Source organism: Poecile atricapillus, chromosome 5 (assembly GCF_030490865.1).
Source record: "Poecile atricapillus isolate bPoeAtr1 chromosome 5, bPoeAtr1.hap1, whole genome shotgun sequence".
Taxonomy (NCBI): Eukaryota; Metazoa; Chordata; class Aves; order Passeriformes; family Paridae; genus Poecile; species Poecile atricapillus.
In genome coordinates this window covers 35,309,619-35,336,597 of record NC_081253.1, presented here as the reverse complement: position 1 = coordinate 35,336,597, position 26,979 = coordinate 35,309,619, and the positions used below count along the sequence as shown (strand labels likewise).

General features: G+C 41.2%; 1 protein-coding gene across 1 annotated transcript in view; it reads left to right on the top strand.

Annotated features, from left to right (window-relative positions):
* Positions 1-22,082, top strand: part of BARD1 (BRCA1 associated RING domain 1) — a 40,798-nt gene extending 18,716 nt beyond the window's left edge. The window contains exons 5-11 of the mRNA XM_058839776.1: positions 320-400; positions 1,087-1,259; positions 8,065-8,173; positions 9,691-9,826; positions 10,836-10,928; positions 19,891-19,988; positions 20,691-22,082. Coding sequence (XP_058695759.1) covers positions 320-400; positions 1,087-1,259; positions 8,065-8,173; positions 9,691-9,826; positions 10,836-10,928; positions 19,891-19,988; positions 20,691-21,020 — 1,020 coding nt within the window. The 3' untranslated portion in view covers positions 21,021-22,082. The remainder of the gene's footprint in view (positions 1-319; positions 401-1,086; positions 1,260-8,064; positions 8,174-9,690; positions 9,827-10,835; positions 10,929-19,890; positions 19,989-20,690) is intronic.
* Positions 22,083-26,979: the final 4,897 nt, after the last annotated feature.

Below are 26,979 nucleotides of genomic sequence, written 5' to 3'. Positions count from 1 at the left end.
TGAAGTTTGACTGTAGTGCACAGATTGCAATTAGTGCAAACTTTTCCATTTATTTTGAATTAATTCTCTTACATGCATGGTTTTTATCCAGATATATGTATTTGTGTAAAATGTGTGGGCGGTTCTGAGTGAACAACAATCATTAACTGTGGTCTCCAGATCAATTAAGCTTTTGTTATCCTGACAATATCTACATGGAAAGCTCATATCATTACATTTTTATTGCAGGTACATTTATAATTGGGCATCTCTCAAACTGGTGTTGTATGTCTGTATTTTCTTCATTACTTTTTCATAATTCTTTTTTTTTCCCCTGTAGGGTGACTTAGCAGCTGTGGAGCAGCTGCTGAAAAATGGGGCAGATCCCAATGTCAAAGATAATGCTGGCTGGACACCACTGGTGAGTGTAGAAGGCTTCTTTCTGTCATCTGTCTTCTAATTAGATTTCACTCATCCCTCCTTTCCTCTCTGATATTTTAGTTCACTCGTATTCACGTGCCAGAGAATTATGCAACGTGAAGAAGTGATAAACAAGGTTTGTAGAATTCATCAGCAGCCACTGACCTGCCCAGGTGTCATTCTCCTTTGCTGGGTTGTAGGGCAGGCCACGAAGTCAATCAGCCTGTGACTCTGCAAATGCAGAAAATACAGCTAGGATAACTCGAAAAAGATCAATTCCAAACAATGTTTGCATTTAATGGGTTCCTCGTGTCCTCAGTGGTTTGGAAATATATCCAGTAGTGAAGTGAAAAAATTGCTTGATTGAATTACAGAAAATAAACAAAAGGTTCTTTTCAATCTTGACTTCTTCCTCTCCTGCAGAATACTCCTGATAGCTTGTAATCTGGAGGGTTTTGTTCCCTGTGGTCTAATTTGCACACAGTTGGCCTTTGTTCAGTTCTTCTCAGGGCTTTTTGTCAGTGCTGGGTTCCCAGGTTAATTCCTGTCAGGAACACGATACAGTATCCTTGCATCATCTTCCCTGACTATCCATGGAGTGCTTGAAAGCCAATGAGCTGCCACAGGAGGAGTCCCTCTGTGAGTTCTGCCTCACCTGAGTTTCCCCCCGTGCCTTTTCCCACCCAGCACGAGGCGTGTAACCACGGGCACAGCGAGGTGGTGCAGCTGCTGCTGCAGCACCGGGCGCTGGTGAACACCACGGGCTACCAGAACGACTCCCCGCTGCACGACGCCGCCAGGAACGGGCACGTGGCCATCGTGGAGCTGCTGCTCCTGCACGGCGCCTCCCGGGATGCAGTGTGAGTACACGGGGAGTGCAGCAGCCAGGGGGGATGTGGAGTGAATATGAAGCAGAGCTAGTGATAAATGGGGTTTGTATGAAGTGAGGGGGTGGGTGTTAAATGTGTCCTTTTCCAGGTTGGTGTTTCCTTTCCATTTGGCATTTTCCTGAGCTTTTCTGAGGATGCCTGAGTCACAGATAGCTGGAGTACTGGAGACTGTATGAGGAAAGTAACAACATATGCTCACCCTAATCTTACACTTTCCTGTTGGCATCTTCTTATAGCTGCTGTCAGCTCTAAGATGCTGAGCTAGATGATTTTGAACTGCTACAGCTGTTTTTTGTCTTTTGCTACACTACTTGCCAGCAGAAGGCATTTTGCTCCAGTCTCTTCTGTTTTCACAAATGACATAGACGCAGGCAGAGATTTGGAATTTTCATTTTTGCCTTTCTGGATCAAAGCACTAATCCTTAGTACACGTTTTAATTAAAAAAAGAAGGTAAGTAATATTTTCAGTTGACTCTTCTATACAGTTAGGTCTTCTGAAGATTTTGGCTTTTGTGCATAGGAAGGAGGTGCTAAAGAATCTTTCAGTCTGTGAATAACCCTGCAGCCTGTTAGTATTCCAGGCATTAAATGTAACTTTAGGTGTTGTACTGTTGTTATGCCAGGACCTGTGTGTATAAATTTGAGTCCAGTGCAAGCTGTCAATAGGGGTGTGTGATTGTGTACAGAAACACAACAGGATGAAGTCTAGCATGATGTAAGTTTCCTTGGCAGCTACATGAAGAAGTATAAATAAGTTAACTTTAATCACTTCATCTCTCAGTATTCACGCTCTCGAAGCTTACAGAATTAAGGTGCTTTATGGGAAAGCATAGGGTTTTCATAAAGTCTTAATCTTGAATACATTAGACTTTAAAAAACAACAAGACAAAGCCAAAACAAAGCGAAAAGCTTTCAAGACTTCAGCACAAAAAAGTTAAACAAGGATCAGTTGTTCATCTTCACTTTGTTCTTGAGCAGCAAGGACTGGTGCACCTGGAAAAGCTGACAGCTTCAGAGATCTTCAAACCTCTTGAATATGAGGAACTGGTCGTGTCACATTAGCACGTGTTTGGTGTTTGAAAGCACAGCACAGCTTTGCTGTGAGGTTGTGGCAGGGTTTCAGCTCTGGTGGGTTTGCACAGCCCAGCCTCCAAATGCCAGCTGTGGACTCTGCAGGGATCCTGTTAGCCTTGGTTTCTGCTGCATGTGCTCACAAACAGAGGTCAAGCTGAACCTCTTTCAGCTCATTCTACATGAGCAAACTTGACTCTGTTGAAACAGCAGCTTTTTAATCAGGGAAGGGGAGATTTATGTAAACCTTAAGCCCTGCTTTAACTTTTCACTGAATGTAGATAATGTTCAGTTAAAATCTCTGAGAACAAATTCAGTTGCTGTTAATCTTTGTGTGATTTGTCTGGGTGCTGTGGCACAAATTTAGTCCTGTCCATCCCTCCTGGAATATCTGAGGCTTCCAGATCTTTCATAGGCTCTCTATCTCTGGCTGAAATGCCTCCATGTGTGTTGCAATTGCACTGATGATGGAACAGGGTTGGGGTTTCCCCTCCCTTTTTACAGAGAGCATTAGAGCCACACAGAAATAGATGTACAAGCAAAGTGTTCAGGCTTGCTCTGCTGACCTCTAACTTGGCAGTGTTTCTGCCAAGAGACGATAGAAACAAGAGTAGTGTGTCTTGAGACTCGTGCCTCCCTTTCCTCCTGTGCCCCAGTAACTTCCAGTGGTCTTTCCCTGGATCATGGCTTTGCAAATCTTACAGGGTGTTTTTGGAGCCACTGCCTCTGCCAGTTGTAGTCCTAATTAAGCAATGGTTGGATTTGTCTAGGTAAGTGGACTTGAACCTTCTTGCATATAGGTTAATTTTTTTTCCTAGTGGATGCAGGTACCCTTAGAATGGAGTCACCTCTGACAAGAAGCTTATTTTTCTTCAGTGACTTTTTTTTTCCTAGATCCCTGAAACCAGCAGACCACAGTTTTTAAAATGAGATGAGAACAGGCTGATCACTTAAAATGGTGCAATTATAGTTCATTTCATGATGGCTAGTTATAATTGGTCTCTTTGTACTTAATGCTCACCTTCACATTATTATTTTAGGTTCTTTACAGTAGAAATTGAAGCAGTGATGAGTAGAACTTGCATCTCCAAGGCTTATTTTCTTAAGAAGTGCCATAACTTGAGAGGTGTGCAGTGTGTGAGCTAAGACTACACCAAACCAATTTTGTCAAACGGATAAATTGGTCTAATTTTAGTTCACTTTTTTTTTCCCTCTTTGGTGTATAAAACCCTTTCTAGTCCTTTTGCAGACTCTTCAGGCTTGCAATGAATTAACTTTCAGCCAAGGAGAGGGCCCTCCTTAATATGCTGGGACAAACTGATTCTTCTTTATCTCACAGGAGTGGAGAGGAAAGTTTGATTGGTTTGCTGTGGATACTTAAGTGTTCCACTTTATCTAAACTAAGTAAAATGTGAACATGACAAATGCATTCAAATGTTACTTGGGACACTGTGAAATATATGGCATGAAACCTCACAGGAGTGACTGATGTCTTGCTGCTGTCTTAACAGGAGCATTACCTCAGTTTTGTGTCTTAATGTCCCTTGTGTGTTGAAGAGTTAATCTACTGGAATAAAAACAGAGCTTGTGTTGAACAGCCTGCTTAGAGCAGTAGTTTTGAAATCTAGATTGATACTCAGTTGTGCCAGGTGAAATTTATTTTAAAAGTGTGCAGTATTGACTGCCAGCAGGTCCAAAGGCAGGTGAGACCCACTGGGGTGTGGAGGGATGTAGGATCTTTCTGGAAGCAACTACAGCTGAGAGACCTCAGTGGGTGAGGTACAACCATATCCAAAGAGCTGAGACTTTGCCATTTAAGATTTAGATATCAGATATTCACAAACCCATGGAGTGGGCACCTTCTAAATGCTTTTCAGGCACTTTTTTATTTTCTCCTTTCATGTTAACTTGTAGTGCATTAAGAAATGGCTCTATATAACAGGAAGCAGCTACATATCTTTTGGACCAAGCAAGAGCAGATGAGGGCTTCCTCTTTTGCCAGAAATTAATTCTGGAATTTCCTTATTCCTTGGCAAAATTTCTTTTTTGGAAATCAGTGAGATTTAATAGTAGTGGCACTTCAGTTGTCCACAACTTCATTGAAGTTTTCTGACTGGGAGAGATACAAACTACAAATGAAAAATATTATATGGACCAGTGGACCTATTAATTGTCCTAGTGGTCCTGTTAATTTTTTTACGTTAATCTCCTGCACATAACTAATTTTTATTTTTATGGCTTTTTTCAACCTGCTTGAATTCTGCCTTTTTTCTTTGCTTCACAGCAAGCCAAGTGATTTGAAAAATTAGATCTGTGCATTTGCAATTTCACAGTACTTCCTAAATGCTTTCACTCAAATGGGCTGTCTTTCCAGTTCTTCATGCACAATAAGTTTAGCATTAGTAAAAACTGTTGTCTTGCTCTGTTTTTTTAGGTGTAGGATTTGTGAATCTGACTCTGAACAAACCTGTGGGAATGCTTAGGGGTAGACCATGGTCTCCAATTATGAATGGCACAGGGACAAAAATGATTATAACCTGCAGTTATTCCAGGAGGCATTAGACCCATGACACTGATTTAATTTTGTCTCCTTATCCTGAGTCAAGATAGTGCAGGTTTTTGCTGCCTAAGTGCAAGACAGTGTGTTGAACTTCCTGCTGACTGTAGGTTAATTAAAATCCTGGCTCTCTTTGGATATCTCAGATGGTGTTTCTGGCTACACAGATTAGGTTTTCTTCCCTCTGTCAAGTTCAGGAAAGGTTTCTACTTAGCACATTCTCAAAATCCATGTGCTGCCTGGAGAGCCCTGAGCCAGTCAGATTTCCACGTGGGAGTTAGGGTGTAGAGTGCTGAGACCTGGCTGCAGCATTTCCTTTCACTACTGAACTCTTTTGTGGGGCTGGGGCAAAACATGATTGGTGGAGCAGCTTAAAAGTCCTGATTACAAAGAATTACAAAGTATTATGTCATTTCATGGAAAGTCATACTCAGATTTGATTGAGTTGCTCTTCACTGGGTTCCTCTTTGTTCTCAGCACAGCCATCCTGCTCTTGGATTGGATTTGTTCTGGATGTAACAGCCCCCTACTGACTATTCAGTACCTTGAGGATTGGCTGATAGAAGGCTGCTTGCACCCAAGGGTACATCTGACTCTGGAATGTTTAAATAAAAATTTCCAGAAAGCATATTTGAATTCTGGTAGAAAGAAGGATGCCTTGGGGACCTTGTATTCCAGCTTAAACACATGACTAATTTCTCTCTAGCTGAAACAATTGTGTCTTCCTGCTGAGTGTGGAACCCATCATGTGCACTGGACCCATTCCCAGCAAACCCAGATTTGTAGGAGGAGCACACAGAGTTATTGGTATTTCTGAAAACACTGTTTGTGAGTTAGGGTGGACGTAATGTGCATGTCTAATTCGGTTTTGAATATTGGATTAAAATTCATCTTTGATCAAGGTGGATGATTTCCCTTGTTCAGCTGGGTTGGATAAAGATGGATATGAGCACCATTTCCCTAAAGCTTCTGGTTCCCATTCCTCTGCCTTACTAAAAAAGTACAAGTATAGTTTTCATCCTTTCTCTTTGAAAAGTAAATTACAACACTTTCCAACTTGAGAATCTGTCGTTTGCATGTGTTCTTTACTATGTAAACCCTCTTTTCTCCTGTTTCAGCTACATTTTCTCACTCTCCTTAAGCTCAACAATCTGCTTAGTTGAAAATATTCGTGCTGATGTTCCTTTTTCAGACCTCAGCTCCAAAGTTTGTCACAATTTAACTATGCCACTTTAACATGCAATAACGAGCCCTTTGTTATTCACAATGCTCTAGTAAGAAGGAACTGAAAGAAGTTTAAAACGGTAGGAAAAAATTGTGAGTACAGAAAGAGGAGCTGGAGCTCGTATTTGTACAGTTTAATTGGCAAAAAATGTTCTATATTTAACTGGGATGGTCTGTATTTTTCTATGGCAAACATTCATGAGTTTTTTCCAACAGCAAAGAACCTTACTGTGCCTTTGGAGGGAAAAGCACTCCCAAATCTCTAGTAGTGACATGCAGGGATTTCCTCCCTCTGCTTAGCTCAGAGTGAAAGGTCAGCCAACTAATCTAAAGGTGATTTTTGGGGTGTTTGATGATATGTATATACATTTCCCCCCTGTCTCTGGATGCATTGTTCAAAGGAACTTTATCTTGCAGCAGTTTGAGTTGAATATTGGCCTTATTTAAAGAAAGGGCAAGAGCTACCCTGATGATGCATGACAAAGCAGGAACAGCATGACAATATTTAATGGGCTGCAACTGCCAGGCCTGGGCAGAGATTTAACCAATTATCTTTCAGTCTGCAGAGTTTGTATTATGCCTGCACTGTGCTCATTAGTAGCACAGAAAAGCTTGGGATTGGTAATAGTGTAAAATACCATCCTGGACTCTTCTGTGGGGGATTTTTATGGATTGTTGTTTTCCCCAGGGGCTGTGTTAGTGAGCAGTGCTCAGCCAGGGGCAAAGGGTGCTGGGGTCAGATATGTCTTTCAGTTCAGTGCTGGCCAAAGCCTCACAGTTAAGTCAGAGTGGAGACTTGCTAAGTTGAGCTGCTCTTTGGGCTGGATTGGGTTATGGCTTTATGTGGAATTCCCTGTAAAGCTTCCTGGATTCCTGCTTTGCACAGGAATGTGTGGCCAAGAGAGAGCCCTTCAAAGCTGCAGTGGTTTTGTGACCTCTTTAAATGTTTCATTGTTTGATGACTAAGCTTGCCAGGTTTCAGACACTGAGTCAGGGCTTTGTTCTCATGACAAGCTTCCCCTCCATAACGAGCTCTTATTATGCCTTTGGAGAGCCAGAGCTGCGTGAGATGGGCAGAAGAGGATCAGCTGCAACAGCCATTATTCTCACAAAGGGCAAAGCAGGCAGAATATTTCCCCAGAGTGCTGGCAGAGGCTCCTGTTTGCTAATGGCAATGATACCTGTTCAGCAGTTTCAGGCTTTCCTCCCCTCACTGCTGTCCTGCAGCAGCAAAGTTGTGTGAAGAAGAAATTGATGCCATGGCTGAGCTTGATGTGTTTATAGCAATCACTTCTGTCTGAGGAATGCTAAAAGAGTAAATCAGTCTGGAAGCACAACTAATAACTATGAGGTGCCACCTACATTCAATAGCTTTGAACAAAATTGGCAAACCAACTAAAATCTGACTCAATTGGCTATAATGTGTACTGTGGACCAGTACACTGAGGGAAAACGACATGCATACTAAGATTTTGGAAGTGCAAGCAGGAAGCAGATAGCTTTTCCCATAAAAGCACAACCACATCAAGCTCCCATGTTTAATACACTATGGAAAGTCTTCTGGCATTTCTTTTATGGCAAATGGATAAGCCAAAAATACATTTCTTGGTTATATGACTGCAATGAAAGATTAAAGCTGAAATTTCTGGGTCTTGCAAATGATAGCAAAGTGCATCTTGAAACAGTTTAACAAGGACTGTGGTTTATTTAACTGAACATTCTGCTCTGAATATGCCTTACTCCTCAGCTGAATGCAGCAGCTTGTAATTCAGTATCCATCTGTCTTGGATGCAATTCTTGAAGCTTTGTGCTTTTAGCTGAAATTACATATTAATAAGAAAGTGGGAGGGAAACCTATGCTAGGTTGTTTAAGAATCAAGTCACATTTTATTTACTTAAACCCATCTGTGCTTGTTTTGCCAGTAATATATTTGGTCTGCGACCTGTGGACTATGCAGAAAGCAAAAAGATGAAATCTGTGCTAATGTTACCAGTGAAGAATGAATCATTTTCACTTAACCAGCCCTCTGAGGTAAATGTCTGTGTGGGTTTGTTTTTGTGTTTTGCTTTTTAACAAAACAACAAGCCATGAGTTCTTCCTTTAAATATTGAAGGCTTGGATGTAAGTACAGTGCATCACCTGCTTTACAGGGAGATTTAAAATAGGCTGGGAAGCTGTCTTGGACAGTATTTCTAGGATGTATGTGGAACACTGACAAGCTATGAAGTTCTGTGTTACAGCTTTATCTGGGAAGACAAAAGATGTTTCTTGTACTGTGGTGTTATTATAGGAGAACAAGCCTGTGTTATTCCTCAAGTATCACTGCTTGAACTTTGCTATTGATGTTGTTTTTCTGCATATCTAAATTTGTTCTACTTTCCAAACTGTCTGCAAGCAGCAGCAGTCTTTGTTCCAGGTGCTTTTTGTGTGCATTTAAAAGGCTGTTCTATCATCCCTTGCCCAACAATGAAAATATCAGCTCAGCAGTAGAAAATAGCTTTTGGCAGGTTGTTTTGGGGTTTTTGTTTTCCTCCTGCTTTGGACAAAGACTTCTCAGGACTTGTAACCAGAATCAGGTACTCAGACCTAACAAGTTACTGCTTTAATGAAATGCTTTGTGCTTCCTAATGAATGAGGATTAAGCTGACCTGGCTGATAGAAGCAGCCCATGTCTACTCCAGCCTATTCAGCCTGCAATGATCCCTCCTTATTGAGGGCACAGGGTACCCAGGGGCCAAAAGTAAACTGTTGCAGCTAAACCAGGACTAATGTGGCTGTTCCTTCCACCTGCAGCAAATATAAGATGCAGCTCTTCTGTGCCAAACAAACCATTTTTGGTATTTGCATCTACTTTGGAGTGAGTGTGTGCCAGGGGATGGTTAATGGCTCACATGGATGACTTGATCCAGAGCCTGAGGCTGGGGTAACTGGATCTGTGTCTGTGCTATGGAATCTGGAGTATTTAGAAAAATCCAGGAGCTGAAGTATCCTACCCTTGGTAGCACAAAGCTCCTCTTACTTTGCATTAATACTACCCACATCAAAAATCCCATTTTGCCCTGTAAGCAACTAATGTTTAAGTATTAGGGACTTTTAGTAAAGGGCATGCAGTTATTAATTTTATGGGTTACTCAGTACCACATCTGTTGTTTATACCTTGCTAAAAGTAGGAGATTTTACTGCTTAATTGGGATTTTTATTCTTGTTCAACACTGCAAGCTGCCAGGCTGTTTACACAGTATTCAAACAATTCTATGTGTGCACCCCAGTGTCTTTAAAAAGCAACAAAGAGGGCAAGGAAGAAAAACTGATCCATGAGGTATTTTAGTACTTTACATAAACTAAGTGAAGTACCTCTAATGTGAAGATTTTTTTCCTGTGGAGCTGATTTGTTACATGGAGATTTATTCATGGACCCTGTCCTCTAAGCTTGTCATGAACTGTGTTCCAAAATGATACAAAATTATATTCTTGAAATACTGTATAGTAAGTTGCTTTCCTTATGTTCCCAAATATTCAGCTTATTGCAGAATTTTCTGTTCATGCAGGCACTGAGCTCCAGCCAGCCAAGAAATGGACCCCTTGGCATACTGGGGAGCAATCTTGGTGCAGAGCAGCAGAAATTGCTGAACAAATTAGCAGCAGTCCTGAAGGCCCAGAGGTGCACTGAATTTAACAGCAGAGGTACGGAGTCTTGTTGAAATGTCTCTGTCCGAATATAAGTAACTACAGTTCTGCACTTTATTGTTTAAGATACTACCTGCAGCAGGGCTTTTTATTGCTCCTGGGAAGTGCAGCTTCTGAAATCCTTGAGTTGTGGCTATAGTGGAGTGATGGTGTTTTTTGCATGTAAACACATATAAAGCTTGAGTGGCTATCAAGGCAGGAAGTTTCTGGGGGAGCCACAGTTTGGCAGTTTATTGTCTGTTATTTAAAATCCCAAAGTCTCCTCAGAGACCTCTTCTCTTTACCCATCTTTTACCAACTTTAAGGTCTGTGCTTGTGTGAGACATCCTGTAAAGTTTTTACTCTCCAGAAGTGAACTTTGGGCAGATGGTGCCTCGAGAAAAGAGCATGGTATTGACTGAAAGCTTACATGGCTTCTCTGCCTTCAGACTTTATTCTTCATTAAGATTGGTGAACCCAGATTATGGGGTTTGCTGGAGTTCTTTTCCCCTTTTTGAGGATTGGATCATTACCTTAATCCCTCCTCTTAGTTTTTCCTTTGGAGTGCTCGTGAACAAAATGCTAAGGTAATTTCCCCCTACCATCTTTCACTTCTGGATTACTACTCCAGAATTTTGAGTGGAGTTCTGTTAGCTTTGAATTAAAGCAGTGAGATCCAGTAGTAAGATTCCTGTCAGAGTTAAAATATAACTCTAAAAGAATTGGAAAAAAATGCTATCCTATAAACTGGAGCCTCAGTTGAAGATTTAAGTGTTAGTGTAGAACTATAAAACCTTTTTCACAGGAAGTGTAAGTTGAAACCCACAAAATTTCTAATAGCTCTTCCACTAACTCGGATCATAGTCTCAAAAATCACTGCCTTGTGCTGGAAAGAGTGGCTGATAAATTTATCTGTTTATCTGTATTTAGTCTGTTTATTCTTTAAATAATGATTGATTGCTTTTCAGCCAGGCATGGTGCTGATTTTTCTGTGCCTTTAGTTTTACTGATCTAATCTTTCTCCTAGTAACTCACCTTATTATCCCTGATGTTCCAATGCCAACTACTGTCAAATGCATGATGGCTGTTCTGACTGGATGTTGGGTCCTCAAGTTTGAATGTAAGTATTGAATATGTGGGGCTCCTTTGGCTTTTTAACCAGAAACTGTAGATGGGATTACAGAGAAAAATTTTTTATTTCAACAGCTGCCCTAATATCAATGCTATCTTGACACAAAGTACAGGGGATTGTTTTCAAATCTCATGAATGACTAGAAATTTAATTGAATGTATTGAATGAAATATAACTACTACTTATTTGGAAAATGAGTGCATTTCATCGTTAGGTGTGTTGGCTAGGTCATAGCCTAAGTATCAGTAGGGAGTGTGTTTCTTCATTGCTACATTAAGACTGATTCAGAAGATTATGGAAGATACCCTGGGAGAGAAGGAAGGATTTTATTGAATTCTAGGATTTTTTTTTATGAGCAGTTTTCATTGAAATTGAGAGGAGACTGGCTTGCTTGGGATGTGTGCTCAGGGCCTGTGAGAAGTGAGCTTATGTTTACATACAAGCTCAGATCTACTGAAGGTTGTAACTTCTAACCCAAGGTAGCATGCAAGTCATGTTTCATGCAGTCTGTAATTGGTGTTTATACAGTGCATACATTTTTAATACAGCTGTTCTTAGGCCCTAAATTTTGAGGTTTTTATTTATTTGATATATTTCTTAGTATCTGCTTTCACAGTAGCTGCAAAACCCATCTTCTTCCCCTTGACCTTTATGGCTAAGTCCCTTTTAGCTAATAAGTACACTACAAATGAGCTAATTACCCATGGAAAACTTACAGACAGATTTCATTCCAGTTTTCTACCGTGTGACTAAACATCAGAACATAAGGATTCTTTAATGGTCTGGATTTTCCTAATGCTTATGAAGACACTGCAAAGCCTCAGTAGCTGCAAACTAAAACATGGCATCAGGTTGAATACTGGACTCAGAGTTTCATTTGGCTTCCAGTTTGTTCCATGTTTTTTTTTATTTAAGACTGAAGACCATATTTCTTTGGTGAATCCCTTGACAGGTTCTTGGCTTCACTCAGCCTGAGAGGTTTGCACACATTCTATCCTACATGCTTCCTTTATTTCATTTCATCTTCCTGCTAGTCAGATGCTTAGAAAACTTCTGAGGGAGATTTCATTAGTGAGACCTAAATTTAAATCTTCATGGAAGAACTTTCATATTTAGAAGTGATTGGAGAAGGAAAAAAAAAATAAATGAAATAGTCCAGGGGTTATTCAGGGAATATGTTTATGGTTTTTTTTCACAGTTGAGTTTTATTTTATGTTGTTGGTACTGATTAGTGCAATCCTGACTGCTAATGCTCCCAGCTTAGTAAGCAACATACTACTTAAAAGCGAGTGATTCTCCTCCCTAGTGGGAAATGTTAGCAATAACTCATGGGGTCTGATGCAGCTAAGTGCCTATAATTAACAGCACCACTCCATCTGTTCCCACCAGTCTGTTATCAGTCTTCTTCAGAGTCATTACAAGTTAAAGATTGTTATAACAAATAATGGGACTCCTGCTGATGGAACATTTGTCTAGGAAAAAGAGGTCCTTGCTTTTCTTTTTCATTTCCATTTATCGTGGCTATTTGACTTCTATTTGGATGAGTTTCCTTAAATGTGATGCAAATAAACTTTCAAAAGTTATGTGCATGTTCTGGTTATATAATAAATTTAAGAAGTTGTTTATGGTTCACTGTTCTAAACTATTCACTTAAAGTGAATTTATGTTGAAAAAATTCACTAAAATATTTGAAAAAACAAAGCTCAGTGAGGCACTTAATGAAATGCTGACTATGCATAAGGGAGTGTTTGAATTTTTTTTACAAGGTAAGCTGCATTTCACTTTTATCCCTAAAGTTGTATTTATAGCCTACATATTATACCATTTCTTAAAAAAACATCACAAGCTTGCAAAAACAGTATTTAATTTGAGAGTCTCTTATATTAACTCTTCTGCTACAGCAAGCTGTGAGTCTTTCATAAAAAGCAGTTTCCTTCTGGGTGATTCTACAATACTCTTGTTTCCATGTGTCCATACAGATCCAGAATTCATTCATTTTGGTAGAGAGGTAATGTGGAATTTTCCAGCAGACTTCAAGCTGAGTGTTGGAGGGCCAAGATTGAAGTATGTATCCTCAATTTTGGGGTTCCCTTTTGTCTTCAGGTGGGAGATTAGGATGAAAGGCTACCACCACTGAGCAATATTAGATTTTCACAGAAGAAAATTTTCATGTTATGAGTTGCTTTCCCACCTTTTCTGTATTTAACACAGTCTGCAGTACATCCACTTCCAAGGCAGCATGGAATTGAACTGAGGCAGTGTTGCCACAGTGCTCCTTGCCCTTGGCCATATCTTTCACTGGTTTCATTATTTTATTGCCTTTATTATTTCTGGGATGGTAATAGGGCACAAAGTGGCGAGTCATTATCCTTCTGCAAGTGGGCTGAGACAAAGATTCAAGTATCACTGTATTTCCTCTAAGCTTTATGTGGAGCATAGAACAGTTTAATTAAAACCAGCAGAAGTCTTTAATAGCTTTTCAGCTTGTTTTTTTTCTTCAAGTTATTGTCATCTGTTAAAGCAGGGAATGAAAAATGATCTCAGTAATGATATGCATTGAAACAAGCTGGTGTCAGTCCTGGCAGTGAAGTGTCTGGCAGAATTCTAAGCATCTGATTGCTCATTCCTTCCTCTGCTTTGCTTACCTGGAGCAGCAGCAATGATTCAGCTCTGATCATTATAAGGAGGCAGAAAAAACTGCTTTTCCTGTGGGGACTCACAACAACAGGGAGTTGACTGGAAGAGCTGGGGGACTGCATGATTGACATATCAAGGTGAAAACATCTTTCTGAATTTTCTATACTCATCCTTGTTTAGGCTGTTAGAGCAGAGGAGTGCAAGGCTGCTTGACCTGACTGCTCCTGAGGCTGGACTTGTCTCTTTCATGCATAAACATCTTTTGGGTAACTGGCTGATTTCTGCTCAGCAGAGCACTCCCTCCCTGAAACACCCAAAACTTTTGATGACTGGAGTTTCATGCTCTTTTTGCACTTGGAAACTTAATTCAGCTGCCTCTTACAAAAGGACTGATAGCTCTGAGAGGCTTTGGAACTCTGCAAAGTGCAGATTCTGGTTGTATTGGGTGTGCAGCTGAGGGCAGTGCTTCAAACCAGCAGAGACTGAACTTCTGCACTCCCACAGTGTCTACACCTGCTGGAAAGGAGCTCACAATTTTACAGTGTGAAGCTTCTGGGCTTTGCAGAGCAGAAAATGGGCGTGAGAATCTCTTCAGTGTGGTGTCTGCAGAGATTGGAAGTGGGTTGACTTGAAATAAGGTCTAGAAGAAAAAGAAACCTTGGAAACTGTGTCATGCAGTACTCAGTTTTTCATATTTGTAGAGTCCTTTGTTCTAGCTCGCTTCTAGTTTGAAGAAAACATTCCATCAAGCTCTTTGTAAGGAAGAAGATGGGAAATACAACCTCACTCATTAAAAAGCCTGTGATGGGATCCAGAGGATGAACACTCCTGAGGGAATTTAACCTGACCTTAGGAAGGGCTACCTCCAGTCACTTTGATCACTCTAGAAAACAGCTGTGGCCAGCAGTGTTTTTTTTTCCCAAAGAAGATACCTGGGACTCCAAGTGAAGGAATAGTTTTCAAATCACATTTTCCCAGCTTCTGGGAATGTTTCAGGATTTCCTAAGCATCTGTTCCATAGTGTTCAATAAATACCACCTGCATTAACTTGTAAACTACCATGCTTAAGCAGATGCACTTCAGTCTCTGCAGATCTTGTGTTGTTTGCATGTGATAAGAAAACAGACTGCTCTTGTTTCACCAATGAGTTCTCTACCTCACTCCTTGGAAATCTGGAGTCTGATGTCACTTTATAAGCATATAAGACACAGTGTAAAAATGCTTTGCTGTAGCAGAGGCCAATAATGCTGTTTATGAAAACAAATTGAAGCCAGCTATGCCAAATTCCCCTAAAGCTTTCTCTCAGTCCAAATTTCTTCCTTTTCTAGGAAAAAAAACCCCACCAGGATTTACTCAATCTGCATGTAAGTTTTAAAACCCAGTGCAGACTGAACTGAGGAAGTATCAGTTGCTGTCTCTACTAGATCATGGACATGCAGTATGTCATCATTTTTGTTGCTGTTATGTATTCCTAAATTACTCCTGGCCCTTCTGAGAGATTTTTGGGACTAACCCTTGCTCTTTGCTTTATTAATGCAAATCCAACAAAACTCCACTAAGGCTAATTGAGTTACTGAGAGATACCCCTGGGTATCTTTGGGTGATTACAACTTGTTCTTGCCAACCAGGTTTATTTTTTTTTTTGGTACTTCATTCTCTTCAAATTGTTTTTGCTGATGCAGTTAGTTCCATTACAAACCAATAAGACTTACATGAATAAGGATTAGAGAGCTCTGATCTTAAATTTTGCAAATAATGATTTCTTTTATTTCCAGTACTAGCAGCTGCACTTGTATCAAAGGTCAATTAGAGTGGACACCCTGTTAACCTGCTTGCTCCTTAGATCTCAAAGGTGAGAAGGCAGGGGCAGCTGCTCAGTGAGGTAATCAGGATCAGTGTAAGTAGTGATGCTTTACTGATATTGTTAATCAGGGGAAGAAGAATGAGCAGTGCTTTGCTTGCCAAATGTGGTGACACCAAGCTAAATGTGGATGCATTAAGCTAAAACTTCTGTCTGCCATGTTTTCTAGGGACTTTAATGCAAGCTTGAGTTTTGCTAAAATTTGGTGCAAATGACCTTGTTTATATCTAAAACTTGCATTCAGCTCTTTAAGAGGCTCTGGAGCTTGTGATATTCTGTATTTCCAGGGCAGAACTCTTGTGTGACTGCTGTGCCCATGGGATCTGGCCCCACAATGGTGTGGTAGGCCAGCTTTATCCATCAGTGCTTGCACACTGACCTTGGCACTGCAAGGCAGCTCTGCTCCATGATAATTGAAATGCCATCTGCCTTCATATAACTCTTGCCCTTTCATGGGTGATTGATCCAGCTACTGAGATTAAACTGAAGGGCCATTAACATGTCGTTGTAATAATCACCCTCTTCTCTTCCAAGGAAGAGAACATTGACAAACCTTAACAGCCTCAAATTTAGACGGCCCACAGCTCTTATTGGCAGTAGTATTAAGGAATAAATCAAGATTGGCTGAGACCCTGAGCAAGCTGAATGGTCTTAGAACAGACTCAATTTTTAGTCAGGCTTGCTGGTCAACAGTGCACAGACTGCTAATGTGGAGGAAAACAACACAACTTCTCCTAAAATTACAGGTGTCTTCTCAAAAGTAAGTTTAGGTTCCCTTCCATTTTCAGAAACCTACTTTAGGGCTGTCTTTGTCCTTCTGAGATTCAATCCTGTTTTGAACATTTTTTTACATAAGTACTTCAGGTGTCCATCTCAGTTTCAGAATGGAGATGGCATCCTGGTCACTTTTTAAGTTAGGATAATGGAAATTCTCTTTTTCAGTCCATTCATTTGACCAGTGCCTTGGCATCAGGTTCTCACTGGTGTTTTTTCAGTATAGTGCTAAAGAAGTGAGAGTCTGATAACAGGAGTTTTGGGAGTCAGTTAAACATGACTCCTGTTTGAAATCAAAGGGGGATTTTGACTTAAGCAATGTAAGGTCAAAAGAGCTTCTGGAAAAGTTCTTGTAAAAGTAGCTGATAGACCTCTGAGTAAAGTATGGAGTTTTATTTCCTTTTATATGTCCTCTTAATCAGGATGAGATTGAGTTGGATGAAGAGACCATTAAAAGGGAACTGTGTTGTTATCCAGCCACTTTTACACGTTAGCAGCTTTAAAATTTATAATGCTTCTGAAGGAAAAGTCCTGGGCTATACTGGATGGACTCAACACTCAATTTTCACAGGAAATAAAATCCCTAGCAGAAAAAAAAACCCACCAGGTTGGAAGGGTCTGCAGTGTGCTGTTGCATCCCTACTCTCAAGTGTGAAATTGGAATATTACTGGTTTTAGCATCTCCTGGAGGAATGGTAAAACTTGTACATTCCTGCTGATTCCAAATGACACCATAGCACAACCAGAGCTGATTATGCTGTCTTTGAGAACCTCACTTGGGCTGTTGCATCCATTAGGGTTCTCTGCACCTGAAAATGATAATGGAGATTTTGAGATCTAGAAGCAAATGGTGGCTTGACACTAAGCTTTGTGTGGAGAGGGGGGGGAAAAAGAGCAGGAAAAGAACCTTTTGTTTAGAAAAACGAATATTGAATTAAGTAGGTAAACATCTTGAGCCCTCTGTCATTTTATCTCAAATAGGAGAACAGGAGCATGTTTCCCTTTTGTTTCTTTTCTTGTTCTGATATTTGACTTATTTAATTCTTGAATACAAACTGTGTAGCGTGCAGGAGTCATAGAAGAGAAAGGAGCCACTTGGCAACAAATCAGTCTGAACAAAATGTGCAGTTAAAGGGCCATACTGGTCTCCATAACTTCCATTATTTTGCTTTTCTTCTAGTCATGAATTCTTCTTCCATGGATAGATAATCCTTGCCTGCTCCCCTCAGTGTTGTAAGCACCTTCCTCAAACACTGGTTGCTACTGACACCCTTGTGTCAGAGCAACTTCTCCTTCTAGATCTTTGTATGAAAAATATGTTCACTAATTGAAAATGTACTAATTTTCCATCACCAAAAAAGCCCAGAGGGTCTGTTGCTCCATGAATGTGTGTGTGTGTGTAGGCCTAACTGTTGCCTCTTAAAATATTTGTAATGAAGGAAAATACCTGGGCACTGAGAATTTATATTCTTGGCTTTTTATGCTGAGTGGGAAACACAGCTTGTTGAGACACAGATCTGGCCTGTTTCTAGCTGGGTGAGAAAAGTTGAAATTAATGAGAATGCTGATCATGCAGACACTTGGCTGTTTGCATGTTTCCAGTTTCTCCAGGAAACAGATGTCTGCCTCGTGTGCCTTGTGAGAACAGGACACAGGTGGATGAGCCTCTCTTGTGGCCTTCTTGGAGGATTGTAATGACATGTGACAAGGAACTCTGAGGCTTTCAGGCTCCTTGGAGGACCTGGCAGTGTGAAATGGACTGATGTATGTGTGCAAGACAGACCTCACTGTCACAGATTTTGCATTCTGTGACATCAACACTCCACTAACTTTAGTCACTTCCCTGACTTCTTTTTTCTTTGTTTTTTTTTTTTTCCAGGCATGTAGCACTTCAGAAAGACATTGTAGTCTTTCGTATTCATTCAGTCTTTTATTACTTTTGTATCACATTTGCTTCATTTACTGATGCTGGCGCTGGATGCTCAATTTGTGATGTACTTATTGTATAAAAACCTCATCTCTGTAGTGAAAGTCCTTGAAATCAAGCTTTTGATGGTAGATTGAAATAAAACATGCTCTCAATGAATGGACAGTTCCATTCTTAAGATTAGATAAGGCTTCTTTCTTTATTGTAAGTGGCACCCATTAATATCTGCATTTCCTTGGAGGGAAAGAATAGCAGTGTAAGTTAGAGGCACATTGACACAGGAAGTCTTGTTGAATGGTGGTGATTTAAAATAAATAAATAAAATGTGAAATAGCTTTTAGATTTATTTCTGAGTTACGAGCACTGAAATTAAGTTATCAGTATTCATTACTGTTATCAATAATGAATATGTAAGTTGCCTTTCTGGAAAATCCATGACTAGGTTTGCCCTTCTAGTTCACATTAATTTTCCTTGAAGGAATGAACGAGTGCAAATAATCAATCTGATACTTGTACAGGGAGGGAGATATTTGCTGCAGTATTCAGCCAGTTGTAATTTTCTGTAGGGGCTTATCTTTTTTGATGTAAGCACATTGAAGGACTTCTGCTACCTAAAATGTGAATTCCCATTGCATTTTGTGAGTTTGTATGTACTGACAGCAAATTACTGAGAATTTCTTTCAAGATCTCTCCAGAGTAGATTCTCCTATGCATTGGCTACTTACTGCCATGGCATCCAAGTGCCTTTGTCAGTGAGATTTCTCTTCATAGCCTTGGGCTTTCTTCCTTTTTAGGGTCAACCCCCCACAGTTCTCTTTTGATTTTGTTGAGTTTATAGTTTTTATATACTGTGGGTTTCCTATTTTCCCAGTGCAAATGAGTTGTCTGAGTTAGAAACACGGCGCAAGGAGTGAGGTGCTATAAAAGTTACAGCCTCGGCCACATTGTAAATCCATGTGGAACCCTTTCCAAAATCAGCTTTGCAAACTTTTTCCTGGGTAATTCTTATTAATGACTGCAATGTACATGCAGGCAAAATGTTCCATCCTTGAATGGGTGACCACAGCAATTCCTCTCCCCAGAGTGAGGTCAGGCAGTACATTTTATGGACGTTAGCAATTACCAGCAGTGCTTTCTCCATTGGAAAAAATAACTGGCCTTAAAACAAGGTAAAAACATGTTGACTCTAAAAGACAATCTCATTATGCAGCAGTGCTAACAGAAACGAATGCCACTGTTAAACCCCAGCATAAATCTGCAGTTCATGCTGATCCTGGAGACCTTGAAATCCCATCTGATTTGTTCTTTGAGGCCCTAGCTGTTCAGAGGCAGCTTTGTGCTTGCCTTGTAATTGCTCTTTATCAGGCAATTGTGTCCATTTCATAACTGCAGTGTTGGCTCCGCACGCTGGCTTTGAGCTTCCCAGCGATCAGCAGTTTGACATTTGACATTAAGTGCTTGACCTTTAGAGGGTAAGAGGAAGAGCTAATAATTCCTGCTGTTTATAGCGCTGATTTTAGTGTGATATTGCTTCTCACCATCTCACTTGCATCTTCAGGCACTGTTGTAAATTTTTTCAGGTTTTAAAAGCAAATTGCTAAAGCACACAAGCTTCGGTGCTGTGTGAATGTGGTGTCTTGCATTGTAATAATTTTATCTTAGCACAGCTCCTTAGTCCCTAAAATGACATGCAAGCCTCTCTTAAAGCCTGGGGTGTCTAATTTTTGCCTCTCTTACTTTGGTTTTTGTAGGGGTACGAGCCTGTCTGCGGAGCTCAGTTCGAGAACAAGAAGAGAAGTACGAAGTCCAAGGTGGCCCGCGGCGAGGGCGGCTCAACCGGGAGCAGCTGGTGAGTTTTACTGCTCCACACAGCCTGGATTAATGACCTGGGGCTGGGCAGCTCTGCCCTTTGCCACATGCAAAGGTGCAGATGTAAAATTTTAATGTGGTCTTGTACAGGAAATTTGATTATGTGCAAGGTGATCCAAAGAGCCGTGAACACCCATAAAGCTGTCACTTTTCCCCATTAGTGGAGATGTTGCTGTAACCTTGTCAGGGGAGCACTATTGCACTCTCTGTATCACACCTGATGGGACAGGAAGTGATGTGCTTCAGCCTTCTCTGCTCAGCTTTAGAACATAGTTCTGAAAGAAAAATGGTTTTATTGCTATTTGTTTCCATTTAGGGCCTTTTTTACATTTAACTGGGTTAATTCCTGGTTACTTGCTGGATTACATTGGAGAATTTATTAACTGCATTGTAACAGTAGTTGTAATTATTCCTAACTCATAGTTCAAACCCTGTGTGCTGGAAAGTATTTCAGCAGAAGCAAGAATTTGCCACATAAACAAGCTCTTTTCTCAGTTGCATACTTACCCTGAGAACCTTGCATGTTAAGTTACTGTTCTAGTTTCCCAGTGGTGGTTATTTTAAATTGTAGGGGTTTTATATGTTCTGATTTTTCCTTTCTCCTTTTTGCTTCTCTGTTCAGTTGTCAAGTCCTGTATCCATGCTTGTTTTTGTTTGTTTTTGTTTTTTTTCTTCCACACAGCTGCCTAAGTTATTTGATGGATGCTACTTCTATTTTTTGGGACCTTTCAAACAGCACCAGAAGAGTGATCTGCTGGAGCTGGTGAAAGCAGGGGGTGGCCAGGTCCTGGTTAGGCAGCCCAAACCAGACAGTGACGTGACACAGACCATCAACACTGTGGCCTACCATGCAGAGTCCACCTCTGACCAGAGGCTCTGCACTCAATATGTCATCTATGACGTGGCTTCCAAATTCCAGCCAGAGAAAATTCGGCAGGGCAAGGTGTGGATGGCCCCCTCCAGCTGGCTCATAGACTGTGTGATGTCATTTCAGCTTCTGCCTGTGAAGTGAATATCAAAAAGGGCAGCATCCCAAGAGCAAGGCTGTAAAATGGGAAAATCATGGGCAGCTGGGATGCTCTGGCAAGCTGCTCTGAAGCTGTGATTTCTGTTTTGGATTCAGGAGAGCTTTGAGCATTTAAATGAGTTACTAAAGGTGGCTGATATGTTGGAATAAATGAATGTATAGTGGAGGAGAGGATTGAAAAGTGTGCCTTGGCTTATTTAATATGCTTTATTTTTGCATTGAACTTAATAAATGCTTAATAAATAATCACTGACATTTTGTAACTGGGATTTTGCCAAATGAAACCCTTTGCTTTCTTGATTTGAACCAGCCCTTTGTAGGCAATTGAGCATGACCACATTTGTGTTGTGTTTAATATCCACTGGTAAGGATCTACTGAATTTATCAAGATTTCCCAGGCCAGGATTTGTATATCTTTTAAAAAAGCACTCCTTGTATTTGAACTTGTGCAGACATGTCAGGTGACATGTGACATTTATTATAACTTCTTACAACTGAATTCAGCTGGAAATTCTTGGCATGGGATAAGTCTTATAGAAATCAGAGTTAAATAAATGGCCTGAATTCATCTGGAAGCAGACACTTTTGAGAACACTGTATTTAAAAATCTTAGTCTAAAATTTACTTTTTTGTAAAAAGAGTGATGCTTTACTCACTTCTGTCTCTTTCATACTTGTAAACATATAACTAGAATTCAGTTCTATTTTCTGAAGGCTTTTAAGCACTGAGATCCTTATTTAATTATTATAATAAATATTTTTGTAAATTTGGATGTTGATCTCATGGCTACTTTAAAGAAAAAAATAAACAGTGATCACAAAAGAATTGTGCTTCACTTTACACAGTTGTACCTAAACAGCTGGCTACACTGAATCAATGTTTGATTATTTCATATTTGTTACAATATTTCTCATAATGGCTCATTAAGTTATTGTCAGAATCTTACACCCTCACTCTGTTGCTCTTATGTAATGTTTTGTGTCTTAGCTTGTGAATTTGTAATTGAAAAGTGGTGTCTTGGAATAATACACAATAAGAATGATGGTTGTGGGCTAGTACACAAGTTTTGTGTGTTTGATTTTGTATTGTTTGTAATAATGAAACTTTTTTGTGTGCAGTAAGTTTGGAGCATCTGTTGCATGAACTTGGCTGCAGAATAAGTGCATGTCCCATACATATCTCAACAGGTAAATGAAAGCACTTTTCTGTGAGCTCAGTACAGCTGTGAAGATGGTGTACCACACCAAGAGCTGCTTTTGCAGAGGAGGAGAGCTGCTCTCTGTAACCATTGCTGCTGGAGGTCCTGTGCCCTGTAGAACCCTTAGAACTATACACAGCAGGTAGAACAGGTACAGTTTTCAATAGCATCTGCTAGATTTGAGTAGCTGGAGTATCTTAATCTTGCCATTTATGCAAGACTGAATCATTGCTCTTCACTAAATGCAGGGCTCATTAATAAGTGGAACAGCCTATGGGATTAATGTGGTTTGGGGTTTTGCACAGATAAATGCTGGCAGAGAATGAGGTACCCAGTCAATACTGTGTGGGCTTGGGCATTTGTCTTAACAGTTATAGCACATTTTAACTTGGCATTTCATAGCACATCAATATATCTAATGCGGTGTTCTTTGCAAAAGTGGCAGTGAATCTCTGCAAAATTCTTAAGAATGGAGCTTTTCTGCACCCTACCAGGTAGAAATTGGACCCATCAGTAATCCTGGTCTATGTCCTAAAGCAGAGACAGCATTTTCACAGACTTTAAGAGCCATTGTTCCTTGGCAGACGCAAAGAGACTCAGAAAATTGCCATGAATGTTTTGGGGTTTTTTTAAGCCATGGTCTGAACCTCATCCTTTTTCCCTTGAAAACAGTTGTGTTGTCAAGCAGTGTTTCTCTCCAATCACATTAAGAATCACTCCCTGTCACACTGAGGAGAGAACCTTGCCCAAAATTAACTCTGGTCCATCTGCTTCAGGTCTCTGCAGGAATTCAGAGCTTATGTGGCTGTAGCCTTGAAGAGCCTCACAGTAGACTTTGATACCAGAGCTACAGCCGGTGCCAAACACTACTGAAGCACTGCAAGTACACAAAACTTAGAGGTCAGTGACACAGACCCTCCTTAATTTATTCTTGCTCATTGTTGAAAGCACAGAGATCACACTTGATAAAAGAGCTTTATAGTGAGCAAAAATCAAGAAATCAGGTCCCTTTATCCATTGGATGGAGTTTGGCTCCTGAAAGCAAGGCTCTAAACTCCTGAGGCAATGTAAGGAGTGCCTAGGGATCATTTCTCACTGTCTATTCTAGTCTAAAAACCAGGGTACACTAAAGGAAAGTACAAGGAAGCAGGCTGCAAATGGAAAAGGTATTTCAGGAAGTGTGAGAGACTTCTGGTCCTGATGGCCATAGTAGCCTGGCTTAGTCAGAAGCAGTGAGTAGATGAGTTTATCAAAGAAAAGCTATTAAAGGTTAACAAAGAACTTCAGCTGTAACATGAATTATTATTAGTGCTCTCCTGCTACCATGCATGTATTTTAAGTGCACTCACGATTGGGACATTTCTTAGAAATGCAGAATGGTTTGGGTTGGAAGGGACCTTAAAGATCATCTAGTGGTCATTACCTCATATGAAGAGATAGAATCCCAAGACTTCCATTCAGGATTATAGATATTTTTATTGATCTTGATCAAAAATACTGTGTATCACAGGCTGGCTTGGGTTGGAAGGGATCCTAAAGGTCTTTTCATTCCACCCCCTGCCATGGGCAGGGACACCTTCCACTAGCCCAGGTTGCTCCAAGCTGGCCTTGGACACTTCCAGGGATCCAGGGGCAGCCACAGCTTCTCTGGGAAACCTGTGCCAGGGCCTCACCACACTCACAGGCAAGAAGTTCTTCAGGTTAATGATTTTCAAGCATCTTTTCTTGAAAATTATCTGTTTCTCTTCATTAATTAGTTCATCTGGGACACCTGATAACACCTTCCATTCCATTACATCAGTTTAACACCCCTAATAGTTAAAGAGAAGATAACATTTTTAGTAAATACTGTGAGATCTTTTTGAGAGATGTTTCAATATTTCTGCAAATGGTTCAGGGGAACAACAGGTAACTAAGTAGTACCAAATAGCAGTAGCTGCTTTTGCTCTCAAATCAGAAATGGCATGCTGTGGCTCTGTTGTCTCACAGCCCTTCTGAAATGGTAACAAGCATGGAAGTGTCCAAAGCTGCATCTCTGATAACAAAGATGTCAGCAAGTGCTTCATCCAACTGGCACCTACACAGCCTTTAGGGGGATAAAGCCCATTCTGCTCTGTCCTGAGCTGTGAGCTGAGGTTGAACCTGACCCAACATGGTTATGCCTGATCAGCCTGGGCAAAGCTCACTGAAAGAGTGAGTGAAGGGAATTAATTCAAGGAAGGGAATAATTCTAGGCAGGGGATTGAAGCTGGTTCTATTTCCTCCATAGGTCCAGTGTCTTAAGACTAAACTTATTCTGGAGCAGTTATTTTGTGTGTCAGTCTTCCAGGAGAACTGCATCTTGGCTGAAATTTCTGCATTCTGCTCAGGACAAGGCTGGCTGTGTGGAAGCTGTGGCCTGGTGTAGAAGAGGATGTTGGTGTGGTTTATTTGGGGGAAATTATAAACACAGGGATCATCTGATGTCCCTGCCTGTGCTTGCTGTGCTGCTTCCAGCTCCTGGGGGCTGGCTTTGCTGCCAGGATGGCAGAGGGAAGGCAAACATCAGCTCCTCACTGCCAGCCCTGCGGTGCTGACAGAGCTGCTGGGCAGGAGCAGTTCTGGCCTGGCCTGCCCTGTCCACTGGCTGAACTGCCAGCAAAGTCTGGGTAGCAGCATCTTGGCATCTTGTTGAGGACAACTCTGTGAAACACAGTAGAACAAAGCTTTTCCTTTTTCCTCCTTAGGCTATTTTGTACTTCGGTGCTGGAAGAGCACCTGGAAATGGGGTGGATGTGATGTCACATTCATTGGTGTTAATCAGCTTGGCCCCATGTCTTTTTTCTGCCTTTACTTCCATAAGCATTTTGATGGAAAGGTTTGAATCTTTGATATTTAAGGAAACTGCTTTGTGTTTAAAGAGCCAACAAAGCAGGTTTAAATACCAGCTTAAAAACTACAGCAAGAGGTCTTTGGACAGCTGGATAAGTATTGGTATGGAAATGGGCAGCAGCATCTCTCTCAATGGAACAAATGAAGATTCAGTTGTTTTTAACAGCAGTGCAGCATGTTCTATCTTTTCAGATTTATTTGATTTAAATTAACGATAGCTTAACTAGTGTTAAATTGCCCTTGAAGGCAGAAGAACATTTTGTGTGTAATCAGCTGGAAGAAGGGGAGGAAGCCTCCCCACCTTTATTTATTTTTTTCCTATGGAGAAGATGCACTTTGTGTGCTTCAATTTAATTCCCGGCAGGAGATCTGGTCTGATGAAGTAGCAGAGAGCTGTCAGCTCCCGCTGCGTGTGAGACCCCGCTGTCATTCCCTGCTCTGAGATGCCGGGGCCGGGGGGTGGCTGCTCCCCAGGGCTTGTCCTGCAGCCGGGGCTGGGATGTCTGGCTCCAGCGGGGTGGGAAGAGCTCTGCTCCACGCCTGGGAGGAGTTACGGAGCAGCACCGCCCTTGGCTGCCTTACAGCGCCTGCCCTGGATGGCCAAGGGTGTTCAGAGACGGCTCCTTCCCTGTTGAGCACGGCTGGCAAAGCCCAGCTTTAGAGTTCTGGGCTCCCCTCGGGGCTGTGCCTGCCCAGTGACAGTCGCTGCAGCAGGAGTGGCTCTGCCCAGCAGAGCGGTGATGCCACTGGGGCTGCACCAGGGCTGGGCTTCCCTTCTCAAGCCCTGCAGTAAAACAGGTACCCAGTGACAACAGGGTTAAAATAGGGATTAAAAATGGAATGTGAAGCAGGAGCTAAGCTGGCTGTCTTGCTCAGCTTGCTGAACTGATAAAAATGTACTTAATTCTTTAGCTAGTGTGGGGCTGGGTTAATTTCCTGTGAACTGCTAATTCTCAGAAGAGCCAGACTCTTTGGTGGGGGGAAGCTGCCTCCTCTGGGGGCTCAGTTGCAATAAGGAGGCTTCTGAACTGAGGTTTTTGGATTGCCATACACAGCTGTGTGCTTGCCCATCCCCTGAGGGGGGTCCCAGTCTCTCTGCAGGGTTTGTGCTGGGTGCTGCTGGCAGCAGGGAAGTGGTTTTTCCTGCTCTACTTTGAGTAGCTAGTGCCAGGAGAAACCCAGATCAGCTATAGTTTGAGTCTAGCTGGAATTCATGCTCTAGCAAACTTTAATTCTGCAGCATAAAAGATCTGAAGGAACATTTAAAAAAGAAAAGTTGTGAGCCTTTTAATTGAATTAAATATTAATACGGATAATGCAATCAATGCTTTATTGATTGCATTAGCCACAATAATGTTTAATTCAATAAGTCTGCAGTGCTGGATCTTTTTCTTCCCTTGTGCAGCAAGGGAATGCCATATGCTTAGCCTGGCTATGTCCCCAGGCTTGTTTTAGGAGAGCAGGAGATAATAGGATTGGGAGAGGTCAAAGGAGTCAGGCTGTGCTTGAGGTTGAACTCCTTCACGTGCCCCCAGGTTGGCTGTGTAAAGCCAGGGTCACTGCCATGGCTGGATTCAAACCAGCTACTCTTAGTGGCATGCACAGTTTCTAAAGCCCTTACAAACAATATTGTTATTAATGCAGATACTGCCCCTGACCCCCGTGTGCTTTGCTTCTGGAGCCCGTGCCCAACGCAATGCTTCATTCCTGTTCTCAGCAGTTGAGTCCCAGCAGCTGCTTCTGTCAGAATGGGAAAATTTTCTACCCTAAGCTCACTAACGTGCTTCTGAAGGGGTGCCAGGTTCTGGTTTTAAACCCAGCCAAGCTTGAACAATTTTATCTGTGGTTGTAGGCAGAAGGCTTTTATTAAATTAA